At 37.5% G+C, this 18,894-nt stretch overlaps 1 protein-coding gene across 5 annotated transcripts in view; it reads right to left on the bottom strand.

Moving 5' to 3' along the window:
* Positions 1-1,384: 1,384 nt before the first annotated feature.
* Usp9x (ubiquitin specific peptidase 9 X-linked) overlaps positions 1,385-18,894 on the bottom strand; it is a 111,443-nt gene continuing 93,933 nt past the window's right edge. For 3 of the 5 annotated variants that reach the window (XM_048461346.3, XM_048461343.3, XM_048461347.3), the window contains exons 37-45: positions 17,862-18,087; positions 16,352-16,481; positions 14,052-14,237; positions 13,453-13,673; positions 13,277-13,365; positions 10,238-10,394; positions 9,574-9,834; positions 8,078-8,173; positions 1,385-5,254 (exon numbers count right to left, since the gene is read on the bottom strand). In XM_048461346.3, coding sequence (XP_048317303.1) covers positions 5,117-5,254; positions 8,078-8,173; positions 9,574-9,834; positions 10,238-10,394; positions 13,277-13,365; positions 13,453-13,673; positions 14,052-14,237; positions 16,352-16,481; positions 17,862-18,087 — 1,504 coding nt within the window. In that variant the 3' untranslated portion in view covers positions 1,385-5,116. The remainder of the gene's footprint in view (positions 5,255-8,077; positions 8,174-9,573; positions 9,835-10,237; positions 10,395-13,276; positions 13,366-13,452; positions 13,674-14,051; positions 14,238-16,351; positions 16,482-17,861; positions 18,088-18,894) is intronic. The other 2 variants (XM_048461348.3, XM_048461349.3) reach the window with 1 other exon arrangement.

Below are 18,894 nucleotides of genomic sequence, written 5' to 3'. Positions count from 1 at the left end.
ACATGCTATGTTCTGAAGTATTAAGGAACAGTCAGGTACCATTGTACCTCAGTTGAAATGCTTCCCACTCCACTCTTCCCAAGTTTTGTATATTTAAAATGTCTTTTTAGAATGTGTCTGAAACATTTTGTAACAATTCAATTTTTAAGATAAAGATGGCTTAGTTATCCAGTGCTAGCTTGGCTAGTATGTGGCAGGCTCTATCCAGCACAGCAAACTAAAAAACCCAAAAAACCTACTTCAAATACAAGGGATCATTACAAATATAGAATTATTCAGACTGTGCATATGTCATATAATGTGTTTACAGTAGGGTCTCATTCCAAAGATATCTCATATATGAAAGTAACTCCCTAGCCCCTGATGCTGAACACTTCTTGTCCAATATTTAGCTAAGGGACATTAAAATTCAAACAGAAATGGCCAAACCAATTAGTTTCCCAAATGGCACGAATTTAATACTTGATTTGGTTTTATATAGTTCCGAGAAAGGAATCTATAGTTCAGATTGGCCTCAAATTTAGTAGTTAAAGATGACCTTTAACTGGTCTTCCCCCTTAAGTGGTAGGTTCATAAGCATACCACAATACTTTGCCAATTTTTCTTTTTAAAAAAAAAAGTGGAGCAGGAAGGATGGAACCAGAAAATCATATATACCTGGAACTTTGGAGGCTGTGACAAAAGGTCATAGTCTGAGTTAGAATGAATTAGTTAAGAGTGAATTCCAGACCATCCTGAGTTACAGGCTATGTTTCAATAAAAATCAAATGTGAGGAATATTTGAAATGCCCTTCTTTAGCAGTAATCCTTAAAGTATTCCAACTTTGGGGAAATATCAATAGGTTCTGCATAAGTCAAATTTATTTTTTGATACTGAAAATGAACAGATGAAATGCTAAAGTGAATTGTCATACTAACTGAACCCCTCAAAACAGGGGAGTTTTCAGATTTAAAATCAAGACAGGCAGTGGTGATGCACACTCAGGTGGTGCCTGTAATCCCAGCACTTGGGAGGCAGACGAATCTGAGTTTGAGGCCAGCCTGATCTACAGAGTTCCAGGACAGACAGGACTGTTACACAGAAAAACCAAAAAGAAAAACTAAAAACCCCAGAAATAAACCCAAAACACCTCACAAACCCCAAACAAGAAACAAATGTTTAGCTGCTTAGACATGAACACATGTTGGATCTGTAAATGACCTTTTATAATAAATGTTTATAATCATTTCCCTTAAAAAAAAATTCAAGGGCCCGGAATGTGGCTCAGTGACTTGCCTATATTGGAGGCCCTGTATTCCATCCCCAGCAATACAGGGGGGAGGGGGAAAAACTAGGCTTTAGATCTTAGAAACTGTATTTTAATAAATAAAAGAAAAACCAAAATTTAATTTATAAAGTTTTATTTTTGTATATGTGCTAGATCTTACGAACTGCGGACAATCTTTTATGTCAGTCTGTTGGCTTGTAAAAGGCTAAGAAGTATGTGAGATTTGGGTGGTGAGATTTCCTTTTGGGAACCCCAATTCCAAAATTAAAAAAAATTGCACTCATTAGTGACTTTAAAATGTGGTTCACCTTTCCCCACTTACACCTGTAAGTTTAGAGGACAAGTGCTACATACTTCTGCAAACACAAAATAATAGAAATACAATCGGCAGCAAGTTCTTAATACATTCAGCACTTCTGTAGTGATTTATCATACCAAAGCCTTATTTTCAATATGCAACACTCATGTAGGTGAGGGACCAAATCAGGTTGGACCCTATGATGAAACCAGTACCAAGAACGGTTTTGTTGGTAACATAAAAGCTGGGGCAAAGGGGTACTGTTTTATCAGCAGTCTGTATGTCCTCGTACCTTCAATCTAGAAATCAAAGCTGGGCACTTATCACAAAAAGGCAATTTTCTAAAATTCTAAATAAGGCAGGATATAGTCACCAAATTAACCACAAAATTTGACGAAGTAAAATAGTCCATGGGAGAACATAACCTGGAAAAATACTAATAAAAATCCAAAGAACTATTCTAAAGTAGTCACCTGAATATTCACAGACTGTTACTTTCCTTTAAAAAAGTAACTCAAATAAAAAAGGCTCCTCATCTTTTTAACCAATGAGGATTTAAGTTGTTATTGTTCACTAATAAAAGTTAATCATGAAAATAGAAAACATTTGAATAATTCTAGGTCTGTATAATTATAGCTGAGACAAAAAAAGCTGGGAAATCATCACTGAGAAAAATCAATAAAAAAAAATAAAGTCCAAATATGATTATGTTTGTATTTCTGCCTCTGTGATGCTGAACACGAGAAGTCAGTTGTTTGAGGGCTTAGAAACAGCAGCAATATGGTGTTTACCAAGTTGTACACGGAAATACTTAGATTCAAAGGTGCAACACCCCAACTCACACAGTTTCACAACTAAAACCTCTTCAGTCTTTACGTTAACAGATTCTACTGTCTTCAATAGAGTAATCATGCTATTTAGAAACATGGGAGTATTTCAAAGGAAGACACTAGTGATCTGCAACAAACATTTAAAGGAGGAAACATATGGCTCAAAAGAATCGGTTGAGAGAATCAAATAATTTTTAGGCACTTTAAGACTTGAAATTTAAAATGTGCCATTTATGTTTTAAAGACCTCAAAATCACCACTAAGTTACTCTTACAATAACATGCATCTTAAAATTTTCGGTTATACATTAATGCTTAAAGAGTTAAACATAGAAAATAATTTTCATAAACAAAAAATAACTCTGTTCAGTTTCCCTTACTCATGGTCACAACACAGACTGACTCTTCCTCAAATGGAGGGAAACATGACTCAAACCCTCACTAGGAACTGGTGGACTTATACACTCAAAGCAACTAATGGGGAGGGGGGAATCCCTCCAAAACTAAAAATTCACAGCCTTTGAAAATGTCAAGTTTTCTCTTATCTAGGAAGTCACTAAGTTTTATGTATTTCATAATTTCATTAAGGAGCAGAAAATGTCAAGGTTGTTTGTCAGATGGTAAGATAACTAGTACCAGTAACTCGTCCAAACAAAACTAACCTACTTCACTATATGAGAAACTTTGAAAACTTCCAGTTGGAAAGGCAAGCACTGTATACACCTTTGCTCAAACTTCAATTCAGGCTGGAGGTACAGTTCAGTGGCAGAGCACTTGTCTGGAGTGCTTGAGGCCCTGGATCCCTAGCTCCACAAAAACCAAAACAAAAGCAAATTCTGATGTAAACAGAATGTACAGTAGAGTCAAAAGCTGCTAAAATTACAAGAAGCCTAGAAGCAGGACTGTGGAATACTGCGAATAAGATACCCGAAGCTTTATCTTAAATACTGCCCCCTTTAAATCACAAAGTAAGATAAATGCTCAATTTTGCATCTGCTTTGAACAGTGTCAACTATAGCCTTTCAACATTTTTCTATCAACTGAAATGTAAAAAATACAACCAAGCTTGTGCTCATTAAATACACATGTATATAAAAAATACAAAAAGTACAAGACTGACTGTTAGAGGAACTTTTACAACATCAACATCCTGTTCTCCAAGCCTTTTTTAGTAAAGAGCCAATCTTTCTGTGCACAAAATATGCAGGAGATAGGAGGGAGAGAGAGAGAGAGACAGAGAGAGAGAGAGAAAAGGTACCAAAACCCCCAAACACACCACAGGACAAAAAGTTCTTCTTAAATCAAATTCTATTTGCGAATTCAGCAAAATAATTTCTATAAAATAAAACAGCAAAATATTTAAATAGGGTGGGTTGTATCTGTTTGCAGGGGTATTTGGTTTTAGACAGTTTCCAAAAATTACACACATTCAAGTCACCAATTCTCTTTAAAATACAGTATTAACTGATGAATTCAAATTGTTTATTCTAAAATTGTGATATTTCAATTATATTAATGACCAGTAATTTTTTTATTTTTAAATTAGACCCTGCTTTGAACGTTAAAATTTTTGGAATGGAACAGGAGCTAGGACAATTTTTGCTTTCAAGTAAAATTATGACTGAGCAGAGAATCAGTCAGACATCTTGGTGCAGAGGTACTCAAAAGACTGTGGGGTTCTGACTTCTGAATCACTGGGGTCCAGCAGAGGACAGTTTTAGAAGAGTCACTTAGTAAGCTCTACCAAAGAACAAAACAAGCACACCAAATACAGTCTTATACTAGGCTCCAGCCAGCATCCTGGCATAGCAAATTTTTTCATATTTGTTTTAAACCTTTCAAAATTCCCACCACTAAATGGATAAATTTGTGTTCTTTTTTCCACCCAGAGATCTGCACTGTCAAACACGAGAAGGAACACATGTGCAATTGAGAACTGCCTGCTTACCACAGTTCTCCCCTCAGCCTGTATTTTATAGTCTAGGGTTTAAGAAGGAAAGCTCCAGGCAATGCAGTCTCCATGTCAGGATAACTGCAGTCATTATGGTAATATTTCCTCATTGGCTACACTAACTTGTGTGAAGCCATGCTAAATGTTACAGCATATCTATAGCTTCAAAGTGATTAACCTAACATCAGAATAAAAAGGCAATGAAAAAGATCTAGAAACAGTACATCACCAATTTTCCACATCAACCAAATAATTAAAAGGTAACCAGCTTTACATTGCTCATAGTAAAATTGATTCCAGTGGCAAAGAATGAACACGAAAACTATTGGTGTGACATGAATGGGCTATTTTGTTGCTGTTAACTTTTGTTTTTGTAAAGGAGGTGATCCAACTGCCACAAGGTAGGCAACACTGGCTGCAGAGTGCAGTGGGTATAACAAGAAAATTAATGTAGTTTTTGTAGATCTGTGAGTCTCATCAAGAAAAAAAAAGTTTCTTAAGAATTAACAGTCAAACATTAATATACTATATACACCTTTGCCATTTACACATTAGCATCAGGCCATTTATTACAAAACACTATACACTTTCCACTGCAGGCGGGTTATATATTGACAGCGTATTTCTGCAGATAAGACAGTGAATAAACTCTCCAATCCATGTTGATTAGGAATAGTTTTTCTAGTTTTAAATATTAGCCAGACACAGAAAAAAGTTGGACTGTAAGGCCTGGGTGCACAGTCTTGATGGAACCAGTTAATATGTGCATTTCACTGATCCTTGGTTTGAGGTGGGGACACTTCTTCACTGCCTTCATAATTTTCTTGTGCTCGTTGGCCAGTTCTCTGAGGGTTATTCATGTGATGTGCTGCTGGGCCTGTATATGGCTGTCCATGCACATGGTTATTCTGAAAGGAAAAAGAAATCTGTGCATTACAACTTTTCCATGGCTGGATCAGACTATGTATCGGTTATACAGAGGATGAGAGGTTGGTTCACAGTACCCATGCTAGGTGGCTTATAACTGGCATAACTCCAGTTATAAGATCTGACACACCCGAGTCTCTGCAACTGATACTCCCTGGCATATATGCATAATTAAACGTGGTAAAATAAATCTAGGAAAAACCCAACCTTTTCAATAGCAAGCACACTTTAAAACTATGAGTTGAAATTGTTGTGAATGTAAACATGTATCTTATTCTTAGGACTTAGCCTTTAAATACACCTGCCTGATAATGGAAACTGGTGGAAAAAGAAAAACCTTATGGGCAAATACAAACCTCAGGACCCTAAAGATCAAATGACTGGGTTAAGTCTGAAACAATATTTGTCCAAAGTAATTTTTAGTGTCAAATACATAAATTTAGGGACTAGAGACAGCTCAAAAAATTAAATTCTATTATTAGTCTATGTGTAGGTATGTATAATATAATACATATGGGAAGGGCAGAGCACAGCTTGAAGGAGTTATTTTCTCCTTCTACTATAACAGTCCTAGGTACTGAACTCAGGTGGAGCTTGTATGGCAAATGCCTTTACCCACTGACCCATTTTGCCAGCGCAGTGTCAAATATTTAGGTGTAAGCCCAACAAATTAAAATACCCCATATTACTGTTCTTGGGTTAGTTTTCACAAAGAATGATGTGAGGGCTAGCATACATGTACACTGACTCTTTTGCAGATAAACCTGATTGACTATGAAATCCATAGATGAAATTGCTTATGCAGACATATTTTGGTTTTTGAGACAGGGTTTCTCTGTAGCTTTGGAGCCTGTCCTGGAACCCACTCTGTAGACCAGACTGCCTTGATCTTACAGAGATCCTCCTGTGCTGGGATTAAAGGTATGTGCCACCACAGCCCAGCTGCAGACAGAATTATTAATTAATGCTACTGAAATCACAACAAGGTTGGAGAAAAAGTAACTAGATTAGATTAGTTTTCTTAGGGCTGATCAAAGTAACCTCTGTGCTGGTTCTCTTAAATTTTGTTAAGGATAGGGACTAGTTGTGTATGTAGCTCTGGCTGCCTTGAAACTGACTATGTTACTTTGCCTGGTGGCGCAAGCCTTTGATTTCAGCACCCAGGAGTAGAGGCAGGCGATGTCTGAGTTACAGGCCAGTCTTGCCTATAGAGCAAATTCCAGGAAAACCAGGGATACACACAGAAACCCAGCCTTGAAATACAAAACCAAAATAAATAAATGAATGAATTAAAAAAAAGAAGAAACTCATTGTGTCAACCAGACTATCTCTGCCTTTCCCAGTGCTGGAATTAATGTGTGTCACAGCAACTGTTCTTTCATCTTTTTAAATGTCTGAATGTGACAGGGTTGAAGTTTTCTTTGTAACTCCATAAGCCAATTTAAGATTTTAGGCTTCATGTTCAATTATTCTAGATTATGAAAATAACTACATGGAACAAACACTAATTATTCTATGTGGTTCCATTTATACCCTAAAGCATAAGGCTGTCTTTTTTTTTTTTTCTGAGATAGAGTTTCATTGTAGTTTTAGAGACTGTCCTGGAACTAATGCTTATAGACCCAACTGGCCTAGAACTCACAGAGATCTGCCTGCCTCTGTCTCCCAAGTGCTGGGATTAAAGGCATGCGCCACCACCGCCTGGTGCATAAGGCTGTTCTCATGACATGCTTTTCAGGCCAGCAACACCTGGGAACTTGTAAGGATTACAGACTGTCAACAGATCTCAAGCGCCCCCACCCGTTTGTTTGTTTGTTTTTGAGACAAGGTGTCTCTGCTTAACAGTCCTGGCTGCCCTGGAACTCACTTTGTAGATCATACTGACCTCAAATTCCTCGAATTCACTAATAGTCGCCTGTGTCTGCCTCCTGAGTGCTGGGATTAAAGGTTTGCAAGACAGGGTTCTTAGTATGTAGCCCTGGCTGGTCACAATCTCAGAGATCTGCCTATCTCTGTCTCACGAGTGCTGGGATTAAAGGTAAACCATCTACTCTTGGTGAGTTCACACCTGATGCCAGGGAGCTGATGTCCATTGTGTACTACTGTCAACTCAAAACATTTGATTTGGTCACATCTACGTTTTAGGAATGTTCCCATTTAGGATATTATTTCTCTATCTACTTTTGTAATTTTACAGTTATAATCACCTGTAGAAATATGTCAAATTCCCCATAATTTCTGTCAATGAAATCCCAGGCTAATTAAGCAACATTATTTAACTGCCATATCTCTGTGTTTTCAGAATCCACTTATAGGCTTAGCCTAACAAGCATTACCATAATCCTTCACACTAAGCAATGATTATTACTTTATGCTGAGAAGAATCATGCAGTTTTACTCACTCTGTACTAGTACAAGACATATATATTTGATAAATTTGCACCATGACCACACTACAACCATTCTTCTGATCATGTACCCAGAGTTAGTTCAGATAATCTATGAGTTCAGTCACGGTGAAAAGCCATCCTTTACAACTAAGCATGAAATTGGTTTTAGAGCAGTGGTTCTCAATCTGTGGGTTGCAACCCCTGGGGGTGGTCTGAATGACCCTCTCACAGGGGTCACATATCAGATATTTACATTACAATTCATAACAGTAGCAAAATTACAGTTATAAAGTAGCAACGATAATAATTTTATGGTTGTTGGTCACCACAACATGAGGAACTGTATTAGAGGGTTGCAGCATTAGAAAGGTCGAGAACCACTGTAGAGGTTATTAACCCCACTATCCTGCTTACCTGCTGATATTGAGATCCAGGGGAATGGGGGTATAATGGGGCATCTTCTGGTGGAGGTGATTCATGCTCATCTGGGGCATCTTGGTCATCCGGTTCCTAATTTTAAAGAAAAAGAATTATGCAGGCAACATTAAACTCACTTCCAACTCTGCTGACGTAGTAACAACTTTTAAATACTGTTTATAACTTCTGCAATCTAAGGCTCGGGGACCCTCCCCAATCACTGAGGGGGTGGAATACTATACAGAGTCAGAGGAACAGGATGTCTGTTGTGAGACTCCATCTCTCCTATAAATGCCAGGGAAGCCACACACATGGCCGTCTAAACAAGGACATTCATAGATGTTAACACGGAAGGAGGAAAGTTCATGAGATTTTAAGCCTAGACAGAGAACTATAGGTAAATAAGGAATGCTGAAAGCAGGAAAATTATATCCCCTAGGAAAAAATCCCCGAATTATGTATCTAATATCAAATGGTCATTTCTAAGGTAATAAACATGTAAGTAACTTTATACACATTGAGCAGGTTATTTATACATTAAGAATATAGATATATACAACATTTAAAGAAAAAGAAGCCATGAATTTAAGACAAAGCAAGGGGTTGTGTGGGAATAACTAAAAGGGGGAAAGATAATGTGGTTATATTTTAATTTGAAAAAACTGATCTCCACATGTGCTACGGTTCATATTCACATACATACAGAGTAAATGAATGATGTTAATGGCGGAAGGAGATGGGGCTAGAGAGATGACTCAGAGTAAAGAGCACTTGCTGCTCTTCTAGAGGACCAAAGTTCAAGTCTTCGATCTATCGATCTGTCTGTCTGTCTGTCTGTCTGTCTGTCTGGTGGTTTTTAGAGACAGGGTTTCTCTGCAGCTCTTGTAGACCAAGCTGGTCTTGAACTCACAGAGATCCTCCTATCTCTGCCTCCCGAGTGCTGGGATTAAAGGCATGTGCCACCACCACCCAGCCAGTTCAAGTCTTTTTATCCCCCCTCTTTTTCTTTTTGGTTTTTTGAGACAGGGTTTCTCTGTTTAACAGTCCTGGCTGTCCAGGAACTTGCTTTGTAGACCAGGCTGACCTCAAACTCACAGAGATCCACCTGTCTCAGCCTCCCAAGTGTTGGAATTAAAGGCGTGTGATACCACTGCCGGGCCAAAGTTCAAGTTTTAATACGCAAATGGCAGTTCACAATAACCTGTTGAACTTCAGTTTCAGGGAATCCAATATCCTTTCTTCTGGTCTCCATGGACACCAAGAAGGCACATGGTGCAGACATATATACAGACAAAACACCCATACACATAAAGATTTAAAAAACAATTAAAATTCCTAATTTGGATTCTCTTAGAAGAATTTGAGGTTATAGCACAGTAATGTCTCCAGAAGGAGGCATCCTGATTAACTTATCACTAAATATTAAAGCAAGTACAATTTTAGCAAAACAACACTATCATTAATACACAACCAGTGGCCTAATAAAGAATTACTTTGCTTTCTTCCATTTCTATCTCTTGTAGACTGGTGGCTTTTTTTACCTCCTCAGGACAGAGTTCACAAGCTTTTGCAAGTGTCATCCTAGCACTATGTGATCTCTCCAAGAAATAGCCATTTGATGTTTCATTGCTTTGCACTGGGGGAGACCAATTGTTGTAAGTGTATTGAGGATTGCCAGTGTATGGTCTTCTTTCGAGTTCATCTCCAAGCCATTCCACTGCCCAGGTCCATTTCCTTTTAAGATCTCCATTGCCCTTTAAAAGTAAAACCATATATACACTTAAGAGGATTTGGAATATCTCAAAGAAAATTTAAAATGACGACCATCCCCACAAACTCAGATTGCTTTTCCCCCCTTGATATAGAGACTTGCTATGTAGCTCAGGCTGTTGTTGAACCTGTTGTCCTCCTGCCTTAGCCTTGAATATTGATTTTGTAGATGTACACCCACCAGACCTGGATTAAAACAACATCTTAATGTCATTTTTGCTTATTGTTTGTGGTACTGGGGATTTAATTCCAAGGCTTTGTATATTCTGGGTAAGCAGTATACCACAGATATATATATATATATATACTATATATAGCCTTAGCCTTTAAAACAGGATCTTTAACTCTGATTCAAATTTCTATGAAATTACAAGAAAATACCCTCACCTGCAGGATTTGGTAAGCAACAGGACAACTGCTAAAGAGAGCTACCATACATTTTATACACTGGTATGCTCTTTTTTGATAGTGATTCTTAGAACGCTGGATTGTGTCAAACAGCCCATCTCGGTCATCTGGAATTCCTTTGAGGGCATTATGAATTCTGAAAAACAATCAGAAGATAAAAATTTCTAAAATCTAAGAGAAGCTAACATTTATTGAGTGCTATTACATGTCATCCAGTAAATGCCCGTGAGTTCAGTTGTTTCATACTGGATAGCAAATATTATTAAACCTTGGAGAAGACGACAAAATAAACAGCTTGCCTAGGGTCATACAGTTGCCAACCAATCTAATTCAAGTCTGTGCATTAAACTTTACTTATTCAAATTGTTTTTCTTATGAAGTTTAAATACATTACCAGAAGCAAAGTCAATATACTCAAGAATAACACAAATTTAAAAAAAGTTAAGAAACAAGTTCACAAACTCCGTAGTTGAGAATAATTTGCTTTATTTTTGTCTTTTTTGAGAAAGGGCCTCATTATGTAACAAAGAATGGCTTTGACCTCTTAATCTGACTGTCACAGTCTCTCAACTACTGAGATTATATGCTGTGCCACCATGTCCAGTGCCTGTTTATTTTGTGTTAGACATTACCTGCCAATAAACAAAATGATATACCTGTAAGACTAAGTAATCATTCAGCCATAAAAAGGAAATAAAATACCAATATATGCTATAATGGTAAATGCTTGCAAACATTACACTGAAGGAAAATAATTGCTAAAGGAAAAAAAAGCTAAATGTTGTAATCACATTTTGGCAAAATGATAGTAATAGGCAAACTCACAGAAGAAAAGAGATTAATGGTTGTCAGGACGGGAAAGGAACAAGAGTGTCTAAATGGCTACAGGTTTCTTGCTGTTTGATCTAAGATATAAGATACTACATATAAATCCTACTTTTCAATTTTTTTTTTGAGGGGGAGCGGTGCTGAGGGTGAGGGCTGGTGCAACCCATGTTAGATAAGCTCTCTGTCACTAAACCACCCCCAATCCTTACCTTCATTTTTGCAAACTTATATAAAGTGCTAAAACATTACTTTCCACTAATACCAAGTTTTCCAGATACCATCTTTAAACAGTATCAGCTTGATGTTGCTTCTTCATGTCTAACAAAGCAGGACACATGGGAAGACATTATGACAAAACTTCCTTCCTTTTTCCTGGTTTTTGTCAAAACAGGGTTTTTTTCTGTGCAGCCTTGGCTGTCCTTTGTAGACCAGGCTGGCCTCGAACTTACAGAGATTTACCTTTCTCTATGAGATTATTTTTAAGCTTGAGTTAAAATGACTACTTTCTCACAGTTAATCCAATCTGTTTTCATCATATTATATGCTAAAAAGAGAATTTAGATATGTTTAACTAGAAAGCTACAAATTTCTTTCTATTTTTTGAGAAAGGATCTTGCTATGTAGTTTTGGCTGGCTCAGAACTCAAAGGGATCTGCCTGCCTCTGCATTGTAATGCTGGAATTAAAAAGTTCATATATGCCATTACTCCCTAAAAGCTATAATCTCTTACACTGTTTTAAGAAGGAAAATACTAGAAGCTAAACTACATTAAAATTATCTCAGGAGTGAAGCTTTGATGACAGCTTTGAACATTTTGCCTCCAAGAAAACGGATACTTTGCTTACTGCTATTTTTATAACAGTAATTGGAAACATATAATGCTAAAATGATAATCTGGGTGAATCTGTAAATTCTGGCACTTGCAATCTTCCACTAAGACTAAACATTAGCATTAAAAAAGGTTTAAATTATTTTATGTGTAGATGTAGGAGTGGTTTTCCTGCATTGTATATATATATATGTGTGTGTGTGTGTGTGTGTGTGTGTGTGTGTGTGTGTGTGTGTGTGTGTGTGTGCGCGCGCGTCTGGTGCCTTTAGCAGTCAGAAGAGGGTTGTCAGATCCCAGAGAACTGGAGTTACATACAGAGGGTTTTGAATCACTATGTGGGTGTTAGGAACCAAATATGAGTCATCTCAAAAAGATGGCCAAACCATTCTACAGCCCCAAGAATGGATAATCTTAAAAATCAGTACTTAAAAGTGCTTTGTTAGCTATCTGTGATTATGAATAAAGTAGCAAATAATTCGAGTTGCCCAGAACTAGCACTTTCCTAGCAGAGGTTGAATAAAGTGACTCTGTCTTGTTTCCCCCTCTAACTCTGAACACTATGAACAAGTATTTATTTTTGCTGTTTTAAATGGTGTACAAGCATAGCACCGAAGTGCATGCAGTCTAGTGTTCCTAAATTGTGATGCATCTTAAAGAAAATGTGTACTAGAGAAGCTCACATCGGGTATGGGGTGTAAGCTGCTAGCTGTAAATTCAACATTAATGAGTTAGCAGTAATCCATTAAGATAACCAATACATTTCCGTGTGTGCATGCATGCGTACCTGCCAGTGAATAGCTGGAGAGAACTGATTTTCTTTTCTTTCTGGTTTTTGGAGACAGGGTTTCTCTGTAGCTTTGGAGCCTGTCCTGGAACTAGCTTTTGTAGACCAGAACGATCTCAAACTCAGAGATCTGCCTCCTGAGTGCTGGGATCAAGGGCATGTGCCACCACCGCCCAGCAAAAACTGGTTTTCTTTTAATGACGTAGGACTAAACACCAGGCAGAAGAAAGTACCCTTACCTACTGAGTTATTTTGCTGATCCACCTACGAACTCACTTTCTCTCCCTCTCTCTCTCTTTTGTTTAAGACAAGGCCCCCCTTACAGTCCTGGTTATTTGAAACTCAGAAATCTGCCTGCCTCAGCCACCCAAGTGCTAGAATTAAAGATCTGTATTTTCTGTGCCCTCTTCACCTAAGGACTACCTTTGTGTCATGAAGTTAGTTCTAAAACTAATGTAATCTAAAACTAAAATAATTCTTAGGCTTAAATGAATTCACATGTATACAAAGTCTATTGATGGTTTTCTTTAAGTAAAAAACAATTCAGTTGAATGAATGATGTTTAAAGTATTTTTACCTGTGAGTCTGCCAGGAGTCTTCAATCAGTAAAATTTGTAAAAGCAGATCCAAATAGGGTCGGAGTTCATAAGTATAGGAATATGCAACCTAGAAATAGGTAAGACACAGTGAATAATGGATAAATGGGTAACAGATCAAGTCATAGAGATTTAGCAATAGTTATGATTTCTTAACCTGCCAAAGAAGTTCACTGAGGACGGTAGATGAGAACTGAGGATTCTCCCAGCAGCAAAAGCGAAGCAATTTGACGGTCTCATCAGAGTTACTGCAGTCTTCAATAATTTTCTTCACATAACTTGTTCTCACAAATAAAATATCTACCACATTTTGCTGAATTGGCATTATAGGTTGTGATAAATTAGGATCACCAAAAGGATTTGGAAGAGAAGGATTACCTACAATACAGATTTGTCACCAATGAACAACTAATAAGCTTCTCCACAATAACAATGCAGACTTCTAAGAAAATAGCCTGTGAATGTTTTAGAAAAATGAGCTGTAAAAGTCAAGTTTCCTAAGCATAACGAAGAAATGTAGACTATGTATTACAATGATTAGGTATACTAACATAAAGAATTTTAGAAATTTAATGCAGTAGAAAGCAAAAAGACTTATATTAATGTGAAAAAAGTACAGAACTTGTAAATACTATAAAATGTTATAAGCACGGACCTTCCTTTACATCCTTACTTTGTATTTATCTTTAGTATTATATTTAATTTAGTTCTAGATCTGACCCAGAGTATTCAAAACTATTGCCAAGAATACATTACCATTGATAGAAGACTGCATTCTTGAGGAGACATTGCAACAGCGGATTAGCTGTGACACTACTGAGTATAATTTGCCTAATTCAGCATACTGATATTTAATCGGAGGACCAGGACCTTCATCTAAAGACACAAGCATAAAGGTAGCAGGCACACTCAGTTTCAGCAGCTGTGTCTTCTCTGCCACCCCTACAGTCAAAAGAGAGACAGGAAACGGGCAGGAGAAAATGGGGAAGAAAAACATTAAGATAGAAAGAACTTTGTGAACAAAATCAGCAGTTATTAGCCAATTTGCTCTGTAGCTTCCGTGTCTCAACCTTTTCAGACTGGAATTACAGGCACACCATCATATTCCACTCAGCATATACTTGAGTTGTAAGGATTTGAACTCTTGTACAAGCACTTTAACTGCTGAGCCACCTTTCTAACCCTATCTAAAGATGATAGATGGTCTATCATCTTTTCTTTTCTTTCTTTTTTGGAGATAGGGCTTCCCTATATAGCCCTAGCTCTTCTAGAAGTCACTATGCAGACCAGGTTGGCCTCATATTCAGAGATCTACTTGCATCTGGGGTTATGCCTAACCCTTTATAATCAGAAACATTGTTCTTACTTGGATTCATACTTATTTAACTATGATAAGAAATTTACCACTTTAGAAGTTTCTAAATAAAACAGTGATTATGCTGGGCGGTGGTGGTGCACAATTTTAATCCCAGCACTTGGAAGGCAGAGAGAAGCCTGAGAGAGCTCTGAGAGTTCAAGGTCAGTCCGGTCTCCAAAGCTACATAAAAACCCATCTCTCTCTCTCTCTCTCACACACAGAGCAACAAAAACAAACAAACACACCATTTGACTATGATCTGACAGAGTATGTAGACAATAGGATAGGGAAAACACTATAGCCTGGAAAATATAAAGTCTAGATATGAACTAGATTGTAGCCCCTATTAAACTAAATGAGAAATAGGGTGCTGTCAGAAATCTTACAGCCAGTGGTTATCCACCCACTGGGGCCTCTTATACTACATAAGCTCATGTAGAGCATTCTTGTACGCCCTCTTTTCTGGCCTCTCTGTTCCGGTTGTGGGGTTCGTTTTCTGATCTCCATTCAAACGCAGAATTCTGATTTGTGAGTTGACCCATAAATAAATAACCATCTATTTCTCAATTCTGAGCTAGTGTGGGATTTCTTTTAAGCTTCCTTCTTCAATAGGGTTCTGGTATGCAGTACAGGCTGAAGATTACAACCAATCAGAGATAAATGAGAAGTAAACAGGGCCATGAATCAATAAGTACTTCTTGGGCACAGAACCCAAATTTCAATGTAAAAATTGAGTGCTTTTTAAAAAGAATGTTTAAAGAAGTTATTAAAAAACAATTCTCCAAGTTTCTGAACCAGTTCTAAATATGGCCAAATAGAATTAACATAAATATGGAATTTGTCAATTTTAAGGTCAGTATACTAATATCTTATTAGCATTTCTCTCTCTCTCTCTCTTTTTGACAGAGCTTCTGTTCATTGTCCTGGAATTTGCCTCTGCCGACCAAACTGGCCTTGAACTCAGAGATCCGCCTGCCTCTGTCTCCAGGGATTAAAAATGAGCGCCACCACAGAACAGCTGGCAATTTTTATAATTTTAATTATTACAGGACCTATATCGTCTGTCCAAGTTAATTAAAATAAACACCAAAATAACAACACAAAAATTATTTGTGCTTTTTTTTTGGGGGGGGGGGAACATCTCATTGTCATTCTGGTTGGTCTGGCAGACTGACCTCAAACTCACAGATCAGTCTGCCTCCCTAGTGCTAAAAATTAAAGGTGTGTCCCCACTCTTTAGTGATGGAATGTTCATTTTTGTGGTAGACAAGTTTTCTCCCCCATCCAATCTTTGGCAACAAATAATAGTAGAAGACAATAGAGCATGATATTTAGGTACAGTTCTAGTAGTAACTGAACAGGAATGAACAGATGTTAGAAAAAACAAGTTACTTTGAGAAGGAGAGCTGTCAAACGAGGCAGCCCTGTTCCAGGGAATTCAACACCCTCATACAGACAGATATGCATGTAAAACACCAATGTAAATAAATAATAATGCAAACAGATGTGATACCATCGATTAAGGAGGCAAAACTTTTAATAAGGTCTCAGCTGTGTTTACCAGAGGTATAAAAAAAAAGCACACAGGGGAAAAGGTTTGATACAAAGAAAAAGAAATCCTTATTTCATCATTTGACCTTTTGAATGACTTATCATTTAACATAATACTTTAACAGTTTATGAAAATTTCACTTCTTACCTAAATTGGCATACATTACAAACAAGTTGAAATACTGCTGTAAATGACGACCATGTTCTGAAACTTCCCTCCTTAAGAGATTTAGTACTGCTCTTAATAAGTGGTCACTTAAGCTTAAGTTGTCATAAGCCTGTAAAGGAAAAAACACAAGCTAGTAAGGCGTGTGCCGCCACCACCTGGCGATAATTACATTCTTATAAAAAGGGGACATGTATGCATATGTTGAACACAAGAATACCTTTTTTGGAAAGACTGATCACATGAATTTTTTTTAAAAAGGTTTATTTATTTATTATATATACAATGTTCCGTATGTCTGTATGCAGAGGGCACTAGATTTCATTAAAGATGGGTGTGAGTCACCATGCGGTTGCTGGGAATTGAACTCAAGACCTCTGGAAGAGCAGTCAGTGCTCTTAACATCTCAGCCATCTCTCCAGTCCCTGATCACATGAATTCTATCCATCTTGCCTATCACCACTAGACTGACCCAAGGCCGTGTGTATGCTAATGCTAGAGAATAACTTTGCCACTAAGCTATATCCCAAGATCTCTTCTTACTAATAGACAATGGTCTAAACTAAATAGGACCAAGCTGGCTTTTGAATTTGCAATTCTCTAGCTTTAGCTTCTAAAGGGGTTGGGATTATAGGCCTGTGCCACAAACTATTAAAAGGAATTGATTCTTAGCAAAGGGAATGAAGATCTCAAGTAGGTTTCCTAATATTTTTCTTTTCCATTCTATTAATTTTGTTTTGAGACAGGATCTCAATATGTAGAACCTAGGTTGACTTTCAATTCTCAATCCCCCTGCCTCAGCTTCCCAAGATTTATAGGCATGTGCCACCACATCCAGCTTTTGAGTTAATTATAGATTTTTCACTTTGCTGCAATTAAAAAAAAATTGCTCATAAAAAGATCCACCAACATGAAGTAGATAGGAAAATCTCACATGGAAATACTATTTTGTAAGCTAATTAAAAAATAGGGCTGGTGAGATGACTCAATGGGTAAAGGAGCTTACCACCCAAACAGAGGACTCTGTTTGATTCCTAGTACCCACATGGTGGAAGGAGAAAACTGACTCCCACAAGTTGCCCTACGACCTCTACACTTGTGCTGTGGCACATGCACAACATTCCAAACACAATAAATGTTTAAAAAGCATACACATACATATAAAAACTTATAACTTTACAAAAATTCCCTTCTGTGCTAGGGATGGAAACCAGAGCACCAGAGTATATTTTAGGAATGCTTTTTACCACCAAATCATACCCCAGGCTATCTACACCAAATCATACCCCAGGCTATCTATACATTTTTAAAGGGCAAATAATCACTGCTGCTTTTTATCTAGTAATTTTATTGGAATTAAGGATCAGGCTTTGTTACTATGGTGTATATATTGTATGGTGTATATATTGAATGTATATAGCATTCAAGTTTCTCTAACTTCAGGGGGGTGGGGAATACACAAATAATTAATTATAAACAAAGGGACAATTACCTGACTAGAAGGTCCAGGAGATGCAAAAGGTGAAGGACAAGGCCCATCTTGCAAGGAAAAATGTGCAATGAAGACTATAAGTTTAGCAAATGCACCTCTCACTTCTGCACTAGGGCATTCCAAAAGGTATTCAGAAAAACGATTTGAAACATTAAAAAGGACATTGTGAGCAAACCAAAATCGCACATTCTTGCTGTGACGAAGGAGAATACACAATGCATCATACCTAAAACAAAACAAACCACAACTATAAATTCGGTTCACTTTTCCTACAGTAAAGGGCTGGATTGCTAGGAAACAAAAGACAGCAAACATCTTTTTTTCACTGAAGGCAGCAGCAGTAATGACCACTTCTAGTATTAACATTAAAATGACTGATATGGAGCTGGGCACGCAAGATGATACACGCCTTTAATCTCATGTGGATCTGAGTTCTAGGCTAATTTGGTCTACAGGAGTTCTAGGTTAGCTAGATCTACACAGAGAAATCTTGTGGGTGTTGGGGGGAAGAGATATGAATACTATATGACTTGGCCTAATCTCATGGAATTACAAAATAGGTGAAAGCTTGCATTGGTTACTAAAAAACCATTAATAGCCAGGTGGCATGGTTCCTGGTCTACAGAGTTTCAGGACAGGACACTCGGAGCTACACATAGGAACCTTGCCTCAAAAACCAACAAAACAAAAAAACCCCAAAAACAAAACACATCATTAAATGATGACAAAATCCCTTCTTTCCTTATTGGAGTATCTTCTGGATAAGTTAAATATATATATATTTAGTGTGTGTAACTTACAGGACTATTTGCAAGAATAGGCTCTCTCCTTCCACTATGTGGGTTCTAGGGATCAAACGCAGTTTTGTCAGGCTTGGTGGTTAAGAGCTTTTACCCACAGAGACATCACTAGCCCTTAATAAGGAACAATTGCTAACTAGATATAGCTGATCAGTAGTGGCACATGCCTTTAGTTCCAGAACTCAGAAGGAAGAGGCAGATGGATCGCTGAGTTGGAGGCCAGTCTGGTCTAC

This window comes from Myodes glareolus, chromosome X (assembly GCF_982192425.1).
Source record: "Myodes glareolus chromosome X, mMyoGla1.1, whole genome shotgun sequence".
Classification (NCBI taxonomy): Eukaryota; Metazoa; Chordata; class Mammalia; order Rodentia; family Cricetidae; genus Myodes; species Myodes glareolus.
This window is presented reverse-complemented; position numbering and strand designations above follow the sequence as displayed.